Here is a 15,759-nt window from a genome sequence, read left to right as displayed (position 1 = left end):
ATCTATTTTATTAATTAATTTTTAAATTGTGTTTCTTTCGATGAATAATTTTTAAATTGTAAAAATTCGAGATGTTGCTTTGACTAAAATTTTTTGTAGAGGAAAACAATTTGAGTGAAGAAAACTAAAATTAAATAAAATCAAAGCTTAGAATCTTGATGTTATTTTTATATATATTATTTTTTTTAGGCAAAAAATTATTAAATAACGTAGCTCTTACGTTTTTTTATAATACATATGTGATAAGGATTATTTTATATTAAAATTGTGTTAAAAACGTTTTTAAAAGAGAAAGAAATTATATATAAATATGAAAAAATGTTAAGAATTGATTTTAAACACTTAAAAAGATAATTTTTTTATTGAACATAAAAAATTGAATTTTGTAAAGTTTTAATTTTGAGGTTTATTATATAAAGTATAAAGTATATTTAATATTTTTATGTAGTAATTAAGTATATTTATAAAAATAAAACATAAAGAAATAAAGTTATTGTTTTATTTCCAAAATCTGTGACGGGCTTTGGAGGTCCTGGCATGGGTTCCCAATCCTTGGACTCCTCGCATTTGGATATGAAGCATGTGGGCCTCAGAGCGTGTTCCGGGAGGCCTCAAGTGCAGCTACTCGTTATTTAATTAAAATCTCTTTCATTTCCATAATTATAAATTATTTTTAAATATTGAATGTTTGTATATTTTTAAGATAATATATATAATACTTATTTTATAAAATAACAAAATCATATTAAAAAATATAGGAAGATATAACAAATTTGTTCTCTTTAAAATTTAAAAGAAAGATGTATATTTTTTTTACAAAGTAAAAAAGTATTAAAAAAATTAATTGCTTTTCTTTGTCCTTCTATTTTAGATTATGTATAGTTTTACTTTTTGTAAGTCTGTTTATTTTTAAAATTATACAAGTTCAGTACCTTGTTAACTTTTTTTATATTTAAACCATCAATTTTTTTTATCAAAAATTTGTTTGGCTTACGATGAAATTGAAACTAAATTATTTTAAAAGTTTCAAAGTAAGAAATTTAGCGAATTTTGATAAAATTTGATAAGATGTGAAATTAGGATTTACGGAAAAAAGATTTTTTTTCTTTTAAGTCGGAATGAATTTAATTAATTGGCTAGTTTTGAGTTAAAGATAATTTAATCTATACAAATTTTAATTAAGAAAAATTTAAGAGTTTTAGTTAAAAATTGAAAAAAACTAATTTGTAAACTTTTAAAAGAAAAACTTGATTGTCGTGAAAAAAATTTCAAAGATCAAAATTGCGCATAATTTAAATGGAAAGGATAAAAAATATAATTAAATTAAAAATAAAAAAAATTTCTCAATGAAAATTATTTTTTAAAAATTACATATTTAAAATCAATGCTAAAAAAAATACTTACCCTATCATATATAAAAAATTAATGATTAAAACTAAATACAATCATGCGTTTTTAATATATTAACTACTAAAACAAACATACGCGATAGTCTGCAACACAAATGCATTTATTAAAATATAAACTTCATATCACAGTTTAAATTAGATCAACTTTGATTCACCTGGTTATTATTATCTTCTATTTAATCGAACCCATCATGAACCAGACAAGTTACTTGTGCCCAATACCTGCACACCAGAATTCGAAATAAATCAAATGTAGAAATTACCCAAAACTTTCTCATTTAATTTATGTAGATTAGATAATAATGGTTGCCAAGTGTAGTAAGAAGAAATGCAGGACCATGTCAAGAGTACTTTTATATGCGGTTTCACTCATTTCACTTCAGAAGAGTTAAGTTTCTGTGACAGATAGGGTGAATTGCACAGTGGATAAGTTTCATTCAGGATCTGTCACAACTCACAACCCCACAAACTGTAGTCCTCATTCAATTGTCAGCTTCCCAACAGTAATTAGTGTTGCTGAAGAAGTTTCATACGCCCAGAATCCTCATTCTGTTCCTTGCAAAGCACAATCAAGGCCTGCAATCCCAAATTGTGATTTGCTCATGCTTGCTTACATTTTCTTGTCAAGAGCTTGCAATTTACTGTCCCTTATCAGGATAACAAGGTAACAACAAAGGCTATTTTTGTTTTTTCTACACCAAAGATATCTTTCACGGTAAGCAATTTTGTATCAATTGGGCAGATCACTATCAACAACTTGATCCCCGTCCTTGATACTAAGAAATATTATAATCAAGCGCCAATAATAAAACCTGGAAACCCATAAATAATTGGCCAATAACTTTGGGCCTCTTCAAATTTTACACGAGGTATTATGCTACCTTACTCCAGACCATAATTTATGAGGCTTTTGCAATGATAAAGTCAAAAAGAAAATTTGATTATAAAGTTGTGTAAGGGGAAGGCCAAAAGAATGATATTTCTAATAACTGATAAGATATGACGCTTCTTTAATCATGATAACTATTTATGTAAATAGCACGGAAAAACGTGATCATACAGTTATATATACATGGTAGTTATTTGTTTCAATGTAAACAGTGTCATGTTATTTTAGTAATAAAACATTATCCATATACAGCTGTCAGGTGCCACTGTGTCGTTGAAAAAGTGTGCATATCAATTATCAATTAATACTTATCATAAACAAAAAATATTCTATTTTACCCCCCCTTAAAAGAATATTTTTTTAAAATTTATTACGAATTTAGATTTACCACAATGTCTTAGCTTCCGGCCCACACAGCATGTGACTGACTGTTAGGAGTTAAACATTTTTACGGATACCACATGACAAAGGCAAGGAAGTGTTTTGCTTGTGCAACTCTGCACAATGTCTCACAGCTCATGTCCTCGTCCTATTCTCCTTGGAATACCACATCCCTCTCACTCATTATTCCACCGCAATTCAATGGTTCTTATTTCAAGAAAATGGCTTCATTCATTGGCATTGGGCTTACGTGTTATACCTCACCCTATAGTTGTGTTTGTCCACACGTGTTGTACATATCCTTGTAACATAATTGTAGCAGAAAATGTCACTTAAAACCGCTATCCATCATTGCCACTTGACAAAGATTGATTATAAAGTGTAATGCTTAGCTACAAAATTAATAATAGACTTATAGCCTTACTTTTAAAGTGTCTAATTTCAACATTTGCTTTATGTGTATATATATTAAATCACATCCCCTCCAAGGCCTAGTTGCTTAGTTGTGTGACCAGGACTGAACCATAACGAGTGATTGAGTAATGAGTGGCCAAAATCTACCATAAGTTCTCTTTGGGTACTCCGAATCTGATCAAATTTATGTATCCACAAATATCAACTCATGTAAAAGTAGAAACAGGATTTTCCATATTTGAAGTACAACAGTGCTTCCTCAAGAGGCTTGGCTTGGTTCCAAAACTGATCAAGTGTGATGAAGGAGAGCTCTGAATCCTCCCAAAAGCTGGGTTCATTTCTAAGCCCAGGGGCACCACACTATAGAGAAAAAAGCCTTGGGAGCAATAAGGGGTGGAGCTCAGAGAGGGTGTTGCAGCCAGCAAGTAGCAGCAGCAGCATAAAGCATGCGAGTGTGACTAACTTCACACCCTTCAACAGTGGAAGAACAATACCCTCAAAATGGGATGATGCTGAGAGGTGGATTTGTAGCCCAGTTTCAGGCTATGCTAATAACAAAAGTTCTAATGCACAACTTCAGCAGCGACCCAAATCAAAAAGTGGTCCAATTGTGCCTCCTGGAACAGCATACTACTCCAATTATTCACCTACAATTCCATTGAGCCAAGGTTTGGTAGTGAAGAACTTAATGATGGGTTCCCCTTTTTCAACCGGAGTGTTGGCACCAGATGCCCTTTCTGTTCACCATTATTATGCACATGACACTGTTTTTGGTCCCCGCTTTGACATTGACAATAATGTACAATGTTTTAGTCCTTTGCTCAATGAAAATAGTGTAGCTCTCCCATCAGTGTCTAGTGCACCCATGTGGTCAGAATTGCAGTGCGAACCGTCTTCACCTTATTCTCAAGGTATGGAATTCTTCTTCAAATGGATAAACGTTAGTGGAAACTCATTGACTTTCAAGTGTATGTGACTAGTTTCAAGGGATATTTAACTCTCAGTTTGCTATATATTCTGAACACCAATATTTACGCCCCACCAGATAAAAAGTCATTCATAAATGAAAGATGAGTGTCAAGTACATATATTGGTTGTTCATACAACCAAGAATCCCTTGGTTCAATTTGGCAATATAATTAAGTCTTGAGCTTTTTTTGTGCAGTCACCACGATGAATAAATGATTCTTAGGCTTGTTGAATGTGACCATGTAGTCATATAGCCATTTCTATTATATCAGAAAAATTATACAATAGATTCATGAAATATTTTACATGCTAGAACATTCTCAACAGCTCTCATCCAGATAATATACCTAACTATATGTTGACATGTGAGCATCTAAATATTTACATTTTACAATGTTTCAGTTATTTTGGTTTGCAGATGAGAAACAAGATGGAACTAAGAACGAGGACTCTGTTGTATCTCCTTTCTCAAAACGTGATAAAGGCACCCAAATTAGTCCTCAGGAGACTGAGAATGATGCACCCTCATCACTAAAATCTTCACCCAGTTTGGGAAAAGATCAACAAAATGGCCTTTCCACTAAGTTAGAGATCAGAGATGTGCAGGTAGACTGTCAGGCTACTGTTATTAGATGGTCCAAAAACTATGCCCCCAAGCTCAGCTTTCTACCTGGTAAAGACTTCAAGAAAAGCACTACGGATATTGCTGAGTCAACATTGGACATTTCCAAGTATGTTTTGTAGATAGTATATCCCATTTTTTTTTCTTTTTTGGTCCAATTAAGCTACAATTATTTTTGCTTCCTTAGGTTAGGGGATACCCCAAGTTAAAAAGAATTTTGCTGATGCAATAATGCAAATGAATCACAAAATCTATTGTCATGCCTTTCACTGCCCAAGATCATTATTATCTAGATATTTGAATATTTTTCAATTTTCACTCAGTGAGCAAAAGAGATACATAAAAATGTCATGGTTATAATTTTGGCGCAGGTTTCAGAGAGAGGAAGCAAAAATCAATGCATGGGAGACTTTGCAGAAAGCAAAGGCTGAAGCTGCAATACGAAAACTAGAGGTTGTTTTCTTTATCACAGTATGTACATTGAATTTTCTCATACAATGTGTGTCAGGTTCAACTCGAATTCATAAGCAAAATAATACGTTCATTAGCGAAGATACCATACTTAATTTCTCGTAAAATTGCTGTCATACATGCTACATGATTTTTTTTTCCTAAGCATATTGGAAGAAATTAATAATACATTTTATTAAAAATTATATCATTTAATAATATCAATACATTGAATTATATAATTTTTAATAAAAATTGACTGTATATAAATTTTTATGTGTACAATGTTAAATTTGTGTTAAATAAATTGACATAAAATATTTACGCATAAGGTATACAATAACCATAAGTAAAGGCATTTTCACTTGTCTATCCTAATCATGGACTTATTTGACAGATGAATTTGGAAAAGAAGAAATCATCATCAATGGATAAGATACTAAACAAGTTGAGAAGGGCGCAGATGAAAGCTGAAAAGATGAGAGGCCAAATAACAGTGCAAAAGGGTCAGCAGGTTCCCAAGACTTGGAAAGTATTTTCATTCCACAAATATGCCCAGATAAGGCCTCCAAGCAGCTGCTTCGGCTGCCATGCTCCATGACATGATTAATCCCTCAAATCATTTTGTCCCCATAAACGATGGAGTAATCACATTTCAAATCATAGGCCATTTTTGTTTTGTTTGCCCTTCTCCATTTCCTACTGTGTCAATAGTGAATTACTAGTGTCTTAATGCATTTGATATGTTTGCCATTATGCACAAGACCAATAGTAGAGCCTTCTCATTATGTCCCCAAATTTGTTACTAGTACCAATTCGAAATTTGTTTCATCTCAGTAAAAAGAGAATATTTTTAATGATATTATAAATTATTAAGGTAACATTTTAATTTTAATTAAAAAATATCAAAAACACAAAAATAAAATATAGTCCCAACAATAAAATATTTAATATATTTGTCCAGATAAAAGTCTAAGATAATATTAATTGTTATTTTGTATTAATATCATTTTATACATATGAAAATCCTAAGTTCCATAAATAAATATGTATACTAATTAAATAGCTCAAAAGTCAAGAAATAACCCACTGATAAAAGATAAAATAACAAAAATTAACAAATAATTATGACAAAATAACTGCATAATATTCGTAAAAATTTTCTCCCTGAATAAATAAATAAAAACAAAAAATAACAATTCCAATAAAATGATATTAAATTCCTTAATTTGTATAATTTCTTCTATACGAATAAATAAATAAATAGAGGAAAATAATGTATAGTTCCAAAAAAATAATTTTTTATTAGTATAATTTCTCTCTGTAAGATAAATACAGATATAGTCCTTTCTGACGAGCAGTTTTCAAGATGTAATAAAAGATTAGTTGGAACATTATCGTTACGGAAATTAAACAGGCTTGACCACGAAAGATGACTGAAAGGCATAGTCAGGTTCGATCGCAAATATACATGTCGGGGAAATCACCACTAGTTCTGGATCATACATGAATGCATAAACACTTCTAGTCTGACAATACACGACGAACAATTCATATGGCTAGAAGCCTAGAAATATATAATCTTCGTTATAGAATAAATCATTTCCAGCATAACTGACACTACAAGCGACACAAAATAACATCTTAAAAGAAAAAAAAATGTCTCCGGTTTACGATAAAGTAAAATCCAATCCATAGTTCTTACAACAATAAAAATCCTAGTTAAAGAACAGCACCACAGTGTTGGCACCAATAAAACTCTGTAACTAGTAGGGTCTATACCTCCAATCTGTTCTTGATGGTCTTCCAATTCCATAACCCCACTGCAAAAGATAATAATGTATAGTCAAAAGCTGAAAATAACTAGATTGAGGTTTAAAAGAACATATAGATATCTTATGAAAAAAACTTATGAATCTCATGAACTCTTTGTAGATTATTTCAATAAACTTTTTTCAGCTTATTCCAATAAATTTTATGATAAAATTTATTGCATAGACTCTTACTTTGATGTTTCAGTGCACGTTTACGTGCAAGGAGTACTAGCACAACCACCCATTAACAATGTTATTTGCACCGATAAAAAACTAGAATATTTCCTACACAGATACTGGCACCTGTTCGGTAGATGGTCAAATTCTTGACAATTTATACAATTTTCCATTTCCCTTATATATTTGTCATAAAATCATTAGTTCGAATGTACTCACATCATCGAAGTCCAAGCTACCATACATCCTCCCATAAGTTCGCACAGGACCGCCATATCCCCCAAAGGAATCAATACTATTCATCATATAAGGTCCACTGGGCCCTGCATCATCAACAGGTGTAGCCGAATCTATTGCCACCTGCAAGAGCAAGCTGCTAGTAAATCAAATCATATTTAAACCACAAATATATAGTAATATTTATACCTGTACCAAAGTCCAAAGCTGATGATAGCACAAGGAATCACAAACACTAATGAACATTTATTCTTCCGAAACATGTGAATTAGTATAACAAACAGAATCACCATTGAATTCACCTTGACATTCACAGCATGATGATGTCATAAAGAAGTCACCTTATATGAATTCTACGGGTCAACTACACAGATCTCATGTAATGTAAACTGTAAACAGTGGTGTAGTATCACATACAGATCTCTGTAAGTAGCAACAGAATCACAAGTCCTCACTTTTAATAACCTATTCTCTTCCAATTTGAAGGTACCAACTAGTTAAGCTGCTAAAATCTAGTGAGGCTATATGCATAATATGCTTCGACCAGGAATTGGCATTTTAAAGAAGGGGAAATTAATCTCCACCTACATAGGTCACCTTCCACCACCACATCAACACATCTAAATTTCAATTACAGGAAAATGGGCAAACAGAAACCTATAACAGATGAAAGTAGGAAAATGCAGCAAACACAAATTAAAGTACCTGATGTCCACAAATCTCATGAGACCTTCGAGACACACGATCTGCCACACCATCTTCAGCAAAAGTAACAAATCCAAAACCTCTATGACCTGTTCTCTTAGGATCCTACCCAGAAAAAACACCAAGTTAGTCAGCTTTCAACACTCAGTACATGTATTCTTTTAATATCTTACCCTTGGAACATAAACATCTAATATACGGCCAAATCTTCCAAAATATTGACGAAGATCCTCAGCAGTCGCCTCTGGGGGAAGACGGCCAACAAAAATTTTTTTACTGGTTCTCCGAGAAGGCTCTCCCCCTAATTCACAAAATATGGTAGTTAGTATCATAGTTATCAATCTCAGATAACAGCACATGGCAGCCAAAGCCAAAAATTCTATAGCAAGATAGCTGCTACTCAGAAATATATACACAAATTAAACACTTTACAGTTTACACCATATATATAAACGCTCAAAATTCATGCCATATTCATAATTAAAAATAAAAAAGTCATATGTCTTAAGCAAAACATACATGTAAATAACAATAAAGGTAAAATAAAAACAAATAAAACATTATAATTGGTTGGAGTGTGGGTGGTAGATAAGAACTAGAGAACGTCCAATTTGAAAATTTTTCAAATCTAAAAAGGGAAAGAGAAGTGGGATAACGCTTGATTTTTGTTGTTGTAAAAAAGGAAAGAGACATATCAATGTTGCCCCTAAAGCAATCCTACAAAACAATATTTTTTAAATTCTAAAAACACTCTAGCACTGCTATAGTACTGCTATTGTAGGTAAGATCGATCTAAGTTAAGCTAAGCTTTGCATAAGTAGACCTTACCTATTTAATAATTTTGAAATCTAAATCTAACTATTATCTGTCATAAGCTTTTTATTAAGTCTAGTCTGACTTTTTTAAAAATCTAATTTGGCCTATTAATTTTTTCAATTACTTACTTCGTATTAAAATCCTTAATAAGCTATCAAACCATATAAAATAGACATGTTTTTAAAATTCATAAGATTTATATTTAAATAAGCCATAAAAATAGTTCAACACCTTAAATATTTATAATAAAATTGTATATTCTTACTTACCACTTTCAAACTACATTTAATTTAAATAAATAAATCACTACACATACAACAAACACAAATATATACCAGGCACCAATGTTATGCGTACAAGACAAATCAATCAACAGTAGTACAAAAGACTCAACAAACTCTCTCTCTCAAGGGTACGTAGTAAGTCCAACAAAAAGAATTAAGATTTCTAATACAAGATTTTATTCATTTTAAAATTTAATTTATTTATATTAAATATAGTTATAAATTTTATGAGTTTTAAATATGCTATTTTATCAGGCTTAATAAATTTTTTCTTAAACTAAAATTTGACCTATTCAATTAATTAAGCCTTTAAAAAAGCTTACATTAAGCAAATTAGTTAAATATGTTAAATTAAGCTAGACTTTAAAAAAATTACGTTGTAAGCCCTTACCAGAGGTCTAGCCTATTTTCATCCCTAAATGCAGCAACTATAGCAGCAATTTGAAAATGCTCTTCTATTCAAATTATGTAGTGAACTGAGACCACTCAGCTCTGCTAGTGTCAATATAGCCCGCTATAGATAACTATGGTTAGGATGAAGCAATATTAGTCATTTTAACAGAATGTGGGTGATTGCATACTTACTTCCATAAATTGGGCCAGGATGGTCATACAAAGTAGGAGCACCAAGTGCTGCATATCTAGTTGCTGCAGATATATAAGCATTGTATGCACCATATCCTCCCTGTGGCATTCTGCCAATGGGCTTAAAATCATCATCCTGAAAAAAAAAAAAAGGAACATGATCTTGTTTAACTAAATAGATAAGAAAAAACAAATAATCAAATATCCTTTAGTCATTAAACAGTGGACCTGTATGGGAATTGAAATCCACTAGAATGATTTAATTAATTTGATTTAAAAAAGAATTGGTTACACAAGGTACACTACTCTGCAATTTCCAGAAACTATTCTTCAGTAACATGACAAGGTATAAAAACTCATGCCTTAGGTGTTGCTCGATCAACGACCACAGCAGAACCTCCGAGTTCATGAGTTTCTGACATCAAACTCTCCACAGAATCTGCAAGACGAAACATCTTACATACAGTGATTGAGACATCCTTTACACAATATTCCAAAAGTCTAAGAATTAAAAAAAAAAAAAGCAAAATAGTGCAAATAGCAGGTACAGTAAATATTTCACTTCTCTAAATGACAACAAAGATCCCAGATGACTACAAAGTAGATAAACTTAAGGAAAATTAACTTGATAAATCCCATACACTTGAAATATGAAAATATGCTAAAACATAAGGTTAAATCACACAGGCCCAACCTGCACTTGCAAAGGTGATGAAACCAATTCCACGATGCATTTTGGAGCCTTGATCCTGTTGGCAAAATGATAAATTTTCCATAATTAAGAACGGTGAACATCATGCACAAGTCTGCAGTTCAATTGTGTAACTACATATGTGAACTCAACAGTGTGCATACATACAAAGATGAAAAAAATACAAACAAACTACAATTAAATTCTGTATGCATGAAAGACAATCACAGGCAGGAAAGTACCTTTGGCATGTACAAATCGGTTATATCACCATATTTCTCAAAATGACTGCAAGAAAAAGAAAAGAAAAATTAGAAAGGTCCCAAGACTATCACATAAACTTCCTCATCATAATTCACACACACATTATAAGAGAACATTACTAAGGCTTCTGGGAAAAAGGGAAAGAAAGGATTTGAGGGATAAGGGATGGGCTCCCTTGTTTGGATTAGGATATTAATTTTTCTAAGAGAAATAAAACCAAATTGGGGGAACTTTAAAATTACATGAGAGAGATTTTGGAGGAATTCCAAAATTCCCTTACTCCTTCCCCTCCTTTTTCAGTATCTCCAAACAAGGGCAAATTTTTCATTAAAAAACCCTTTCCTCCCCTCCCCTCCCCTTCCCTTCCCTTCCCTTCTCTCCTAAATTAAACTCACAAATAAAGCCTAACAAAAAAGAAAAAAACCCCCAGTCTAGGATGATTTTAATTAAGATACTCCACACTCATATACCTTCTAAAAGTAGCTTCTGTTACTGACTGTGGAATCCTGGCTACAAATATTCTAGTAACTTTTTTGACTGGTGCCCTCATTTCCTCCTTTAATATGAAAGCATTACAAGAATCAGTAGTACAATCATAGCACATGGTTACTATGTTTTGTGTAACCAAACCAGCCATGAACCAGAAGTTTTAACAACAATTCGGTTATAACCTTTGGTGTAGCCACTTTGACTTCCAGTGTCCTATTACCAAGAATATGTTCGCTTGATAATACTTCCTGCAGCCACAAAGCCATCCAACTCATGATATAGCATGTAGACATGATATAGGGGTGTATTAAGTAGGGTCTTGAGAGATGAGAGGAGTTAATCTTTACCGCACAACTATATGGACGATCAAGATTGGTTTTACTTAAATATAAACTCTTTCTCTGTCAGAAAAATAATTACCTTAGCATCATCCACTGAAGCAAAAGTAACATATCCAAAACCACGAGACCGTCCAGTTGACCGCTCCTAAAAAATAAACAAAACGGATTAAAATGTGCCTCCAGAAAACTTAATAGTATAGAGGCAAGCTAAGTTAATAGTATAGAGGCTAGCTAAGTTAACCCTGTACAAGACAATTATATTTCAAATTTATCATCAGAAGTCATAAAGCAGAACCAGTTTGATATTTCTTCACTCCTATTATGTGTTCATGGCACCAAAATGGATGTTTATTCCAAAAGGATTAATGTTATGCAAGCTTTGAGCTTCGGTACATGGCAGTTGGACAAATCTTCTAGATCATATGGAAATCTCCCCCTCTTCCTAATAGTCTCTCTTCTTGAACATTTACAAGTGGCAACTAGTTTTCATTTTATTCAATGCAAATACGAGTGTGGAAGGGATTAAGTCATATTAACTGGGTAATACAAAAGAGAAAAATTATATGCAGACGAAGGAAACATCCATAATGCATACAAATAATGATTATTACCGTTACGTACCGTCTATTTACCACCTGAATAATTGTGAATAGCACGCACTCTATTTAAGGGATTCAGTTACTGTATTTATTTCGGATTGCATTGATGCTTTTGTATCTAACAAGGATTATAAATAATACCCAAGCACACACAACATTTGCTCATACTCTATCTCTCTTTTCTGTAATCACATTTGATACTGATAAGGTAGACAAACATAAATAGAACATGAAAAATACCAACAATTAACAGAAAAATGGAAAGCAACAGCTTACCTTCATGACAATACAATCTTCCAGTTCACCAAACTTGCTCATATATTCCCTCAATCCCTCGGTATCGACATCCCATGGAATACCCAAAACCTAATATGCAATTTTATGAACACAAATCAATACCCCCCCCCCAAAAAAAGCACACAAGTGTATCTCGTCAACTAAAAATAAAATCAAACGATATTTGATTAATGCAATTCACAAATAAACGTAATAGTAAAGGAATAAAGGTAAACCAATTGAACGTGCATGACTAACCACAAGCTTTCGCTGCTCCATCAGAAAGCGCAATGAAAGAGAACAGAACGCCGCAGAGGGAAAAATCCCTATCCACCACTCTGAGGAAAAAAAAAAGGAAAAAGGAAAAGGAAAACTCTATCCACCTCCTCCTCTTGGGGTAATGGAACCTCTCAGCAGAGCACTCAGCGTTCTCACACCTCTCTCTCTAAAAATCTCACACTCTACGCCTGCACATAACAAGCACACTTCTTTCTCACACACAAATATCGTCATCATCATCATCATATACCAAATCAAAATCAGCTTTTGGGGTTGGAGTTGTACTGTAACAGAAATCAAAAATTGATTAAACAAATTGAAAGAAATTCGCTGAATTATGCGCTCACTGACCTTGGGAAAATGAAATTGAAAACCCTAAATCGAAGATCTCGCTCGCTCTCCCTATCTCTCTTCCCCTCTCGCTCGTGCCGTTCCTCAGCCTCCTACTCTCTTTCCCATTTACCGGGCCATCATTAACATGTCCACTTAGCATTTTCAATTGGGCTTGACCGGACCCATGGACCCGGTTCAGCATTGAACCGCCTCATTAACCTAACCCCTTATTTAACGCTGCTGTGGACTGCTCCAACCTTGTAATAAATAAAAACAATTATTTACCTTTATTACGTTAATTTCTCGGGGTAGACACGGGTTAAGGATTTCTTGAAAATTATATATCAATTATTGTTAGCATGTATTTGTATGTGTAGTGTGGTTACATATATAAAATTATCATTAAAACAAAAATTTTATGTGAATAATTACACACGTAATATACGTTAAAAAAACATGTAAATAAGCAAGAAAAATTAAACAAAGGAAAAAGATGAATCATTGAAATAGATGAGAAGGCAAAAATAAGTGAACAGGAAGTTTCATTGGAATATCTTAAATTATTTTTATTTCTTCTTGCAGTCAAATAAAAGATTCAAATGAAGTTGACTAATAAAGTATGAATTGATTTTAAAATTATAAAATATTTTATAAACTTATTTTATCAAATGATATTTTTTATTTAACGTTTTGATGATTAAATTTATTGTGTATAAAAAATAAAATAAAAATATTTACTTCAAGCATTTGAAGGGTCTATGAATTTTATTTTGACTAAGATAAAAAATGTAAAGTTGAAGTGTAACATTGTAAAGTTTACTCAATTTAGTAAACCAAGAGAGAAAAAAAGTAGATAAGATGTTTTCCTCGACAAGAAGACGATGTCATTATTAACGTAGATAGAAGTTCTATGTGTAGCTTAGGTTTAGTTGGATTTGAAGACTTAATCAGAAATATAAGACTTTTCGATCGTTGGTTTCTATGACAGTTTGGGTCACACAAATAACTTACTAAAAGAATTATATAAAATTTTTCATGGATTAAGTATTGCATGGAGTAAGAACTACAAAAGAGTAATATGTTGTTCTGATTGTTTAATTTGGAGGTTATCAATTTAATATTTGTTGGTTTCTCAAAATTTTGAACTTATCATGGTATTATATGTTTTATCCATGAATTGTTGAATCGAGAATGGAAAGTTGATCTAAGTCATATGCTCACACAAAACAATTTTTGTGCAAATCATCGAGCTAAAAGTTGAACTTTCCAACTGCATCATCCTGTGATTGTAAAAAAAATTTACTTGATCTGTCTCATCTTCTTTTAACCGATAGTTCAAGAATAAAGATTTTACGTACCTAATGTTTATCTTCTATTTTCTATTGTAACAAAAAAAAAGTAAGAAAATCTCTTCCACAAATTGTCAATTAACAGGTAAAATTTGTTTCAGTCTAACTTGTGATCTTAATTAGTCTAAAAGTAAAAAAAAAAAAAAAAAGTAAAAGGATCTCTATTTTAGATATATTTTATTTATCGATTTTATTTTTATTTTTTGTGTTAACAACCTCGGTTAAAAAATGACTTATTTTGTTTCTGTATAGAAGTTAAAAAAAAGAAGTGACAGGCAGTAGTTGACCTCCTGGTCCCATGGAATAGAGTTTGAGCTGTTAGAGCAATCCCACGCTGTGGAAAGGAGTTGCTGTGGAAAGCACTGGGCAATAGCCTCATTCTAATGTCCAACCTTAAGAAGAAAGATTGTGATGCTGACCCAATTGTCCTTGTTATGGTTTATGGGTGAGGGCGAGGAGACAGTAACACATGCGTTGATAACTTGTAGTGAGATAGTGCCCATTTGTTGTGTTTCACCTTTAACAAGGTTTCGTGCATGTAGTAATGGAAATGATTGTTTGGCTCTATAGCAGTTGTGGATTAAGGGCTCAAAGTGGGATTCATATATTTTGATGGTTTGATGCACGGATATTCTGTCGTTTTGTAATGCTTTTCTTTCTGCATGTGCTTTTTGTTTAATGTTGTGTATATCCAGCAAATAGAGTGGTTGGTGTTTTGTGAAGTTTAGCTTCATCATGATAAATGTTGGTTAGAAGAAGATCCACCTGGGCTCTCTTCTCTCCCAGTTCACTTCGTATCACACATGGTTTTGTCAGTTTTCTATATTAGGATTGGTAATACAATAGTGAATTTAAGTTTAAACGATTTGTTTCTTCAAAATTTCTTAAATAATTTAAACTTATGATTCTTTTATTTATATCCTTTTAGACTTGTTGACACACACAATTAATAACCAACGTAAGCTTTTATTATTTTAAAACTTTATTTTATTTATCGTATTTTATTTATAAAATATTTATTTTATAAGTTACATTAATTTATAATAATTGTACTGAATTTAATTTGATAGTTTACTTTTAAAATAGATAGTTTGTTCACACCTTAAAAAAAGCATTTAAATTTACATCTAATAGTTCTTCAATAAAAGCACGTGTGCGCACACATATTAAAAGACCAAAGTTTTCTCTTCACAAAGTAAATTAGAGCAAGGTAACTAAATGGAAAGTTTTAAATTAAAGTACTATTAAAATTTATATACATGCATTAATATACTCTCATGTGATTAAATATCATTCATTAAAAATAAGTAAACTTCATATGTATATTTGTTCTAAATTTTCTTATTTTTATGTCAAATAATGTTAATATTTTTTCTCGTTGATTAA

At 31.9% G+C, this 15,759-nt stretch overlaps 2 protein-coding genes across 4 annotated transcripts; one reads left to right on the top strand and one right to left on the bottom strand.

Moving 5' to 3' along the window:
* Nucleotides 1–3,170: 3,170 nt before the first annotated feature.
* LOC113868970 lies at nucleotides 3,171–5,988 on the top strand. Its single transcript, XM_027505011.1, has 4 exons — nucleotides 3,171–4,004; nucleotides 4,481–4,793; nucleotides 5,056–5,137; nucleotides 5,532–5,988. Exons 1-4 carry the CDS (start codon nucleotides 3,392–3,394, stop codon nucleotides 5,733–5,735), a joined length of 1,212 nt encoding a protein of 403 aa, XP_027360812.1. The 5' UTR covers nucleotides 3,171–3,391; the 3' UTR covers nucleotides 5,736–5,988.
* Nucleotides 5,989–6,574: 586 nt separating this feature from the next.
* Nucleotides 6,575–13,170, bottom strand: LOC113868536 (RNA-binding protein Musashi homolog 1). 3 transcript variants are annotated; one of them, XM_027504188.1, is made up of 14 exons: nucleotides 13,043–13,170; nucleotides 12,671–12,879; nucleotides 12,413–12,502; nucleotides 11,617–11,682; nucleotides 11,379–11,444; nucleotides 11,178–11,263; nucleotides 10,686–10,731; nucleotides 10,447–10,501; nucleotides 10,115–10,191; nucleotides 9,753–9,888; nucleotides 8,241–8,368; nucleotides 8,068–8,172; nucleotides 7,345–7,485; nucleotides 6,575–6,957 (listed from the first exon to the last, which is right to left on the bottom strand). In XM_027504188.1, exons 2-14 carry the CDS (start codon nucleotides 12,689–12,691, stop codon nucleotides 6,901–6,903), a joined length of 1,074 nt encoding a protein of 357 aa, XP_027359989.1. In that variant the 5' UTR covers nucleotides 12,692–12,879; nucleotides 13,043–13,170; the 3' UTR covers nucleotides 6,575–6,900. The 3 variants fall into 3 exon arrangements, with proteins under 3 accessions (XP_027359989.1, XP_027359992.1, XP_027359991.1); XM_027504191.1 differs by lacking the exon at nucleotides 12,413–12,502 and having other exon boundaries at nucleotides 6,616–6,957; XM_027504190.1 differs by lacking the exon at nucleotides 13,043–13,170 and having other exon boundaries at nucleotides 6,715–6,957; nucleotides 8,068–8,163; nucleotides 12,671–13,032.
* Between the last annotated feature and the right edge of the window lie 2,589 nt (nucleotides 13,171–15,759).

This window comes from Abrus precatorius, unplaced genomic scaffold (assembly GCF_003935025.1).
Source record: "Abrus precatorius isolate BTA unplaced genomic scaffold, Abrus_2018 Scaffold6, whole genome shotgun sequence".
In the NCBI taxonomy this organism is placed as follows: Eukaryota; Viridiplantae; Streptophyta; class Magnoliopsida; order Fabales; family Fabaceae; genus Abrus; species Abrus precatorius.
The sequence above is the reverse complement of the archived record's forward strand: the minus strand, read 5'-3'. Positions and strand labels throughout refer to the sequence as shown.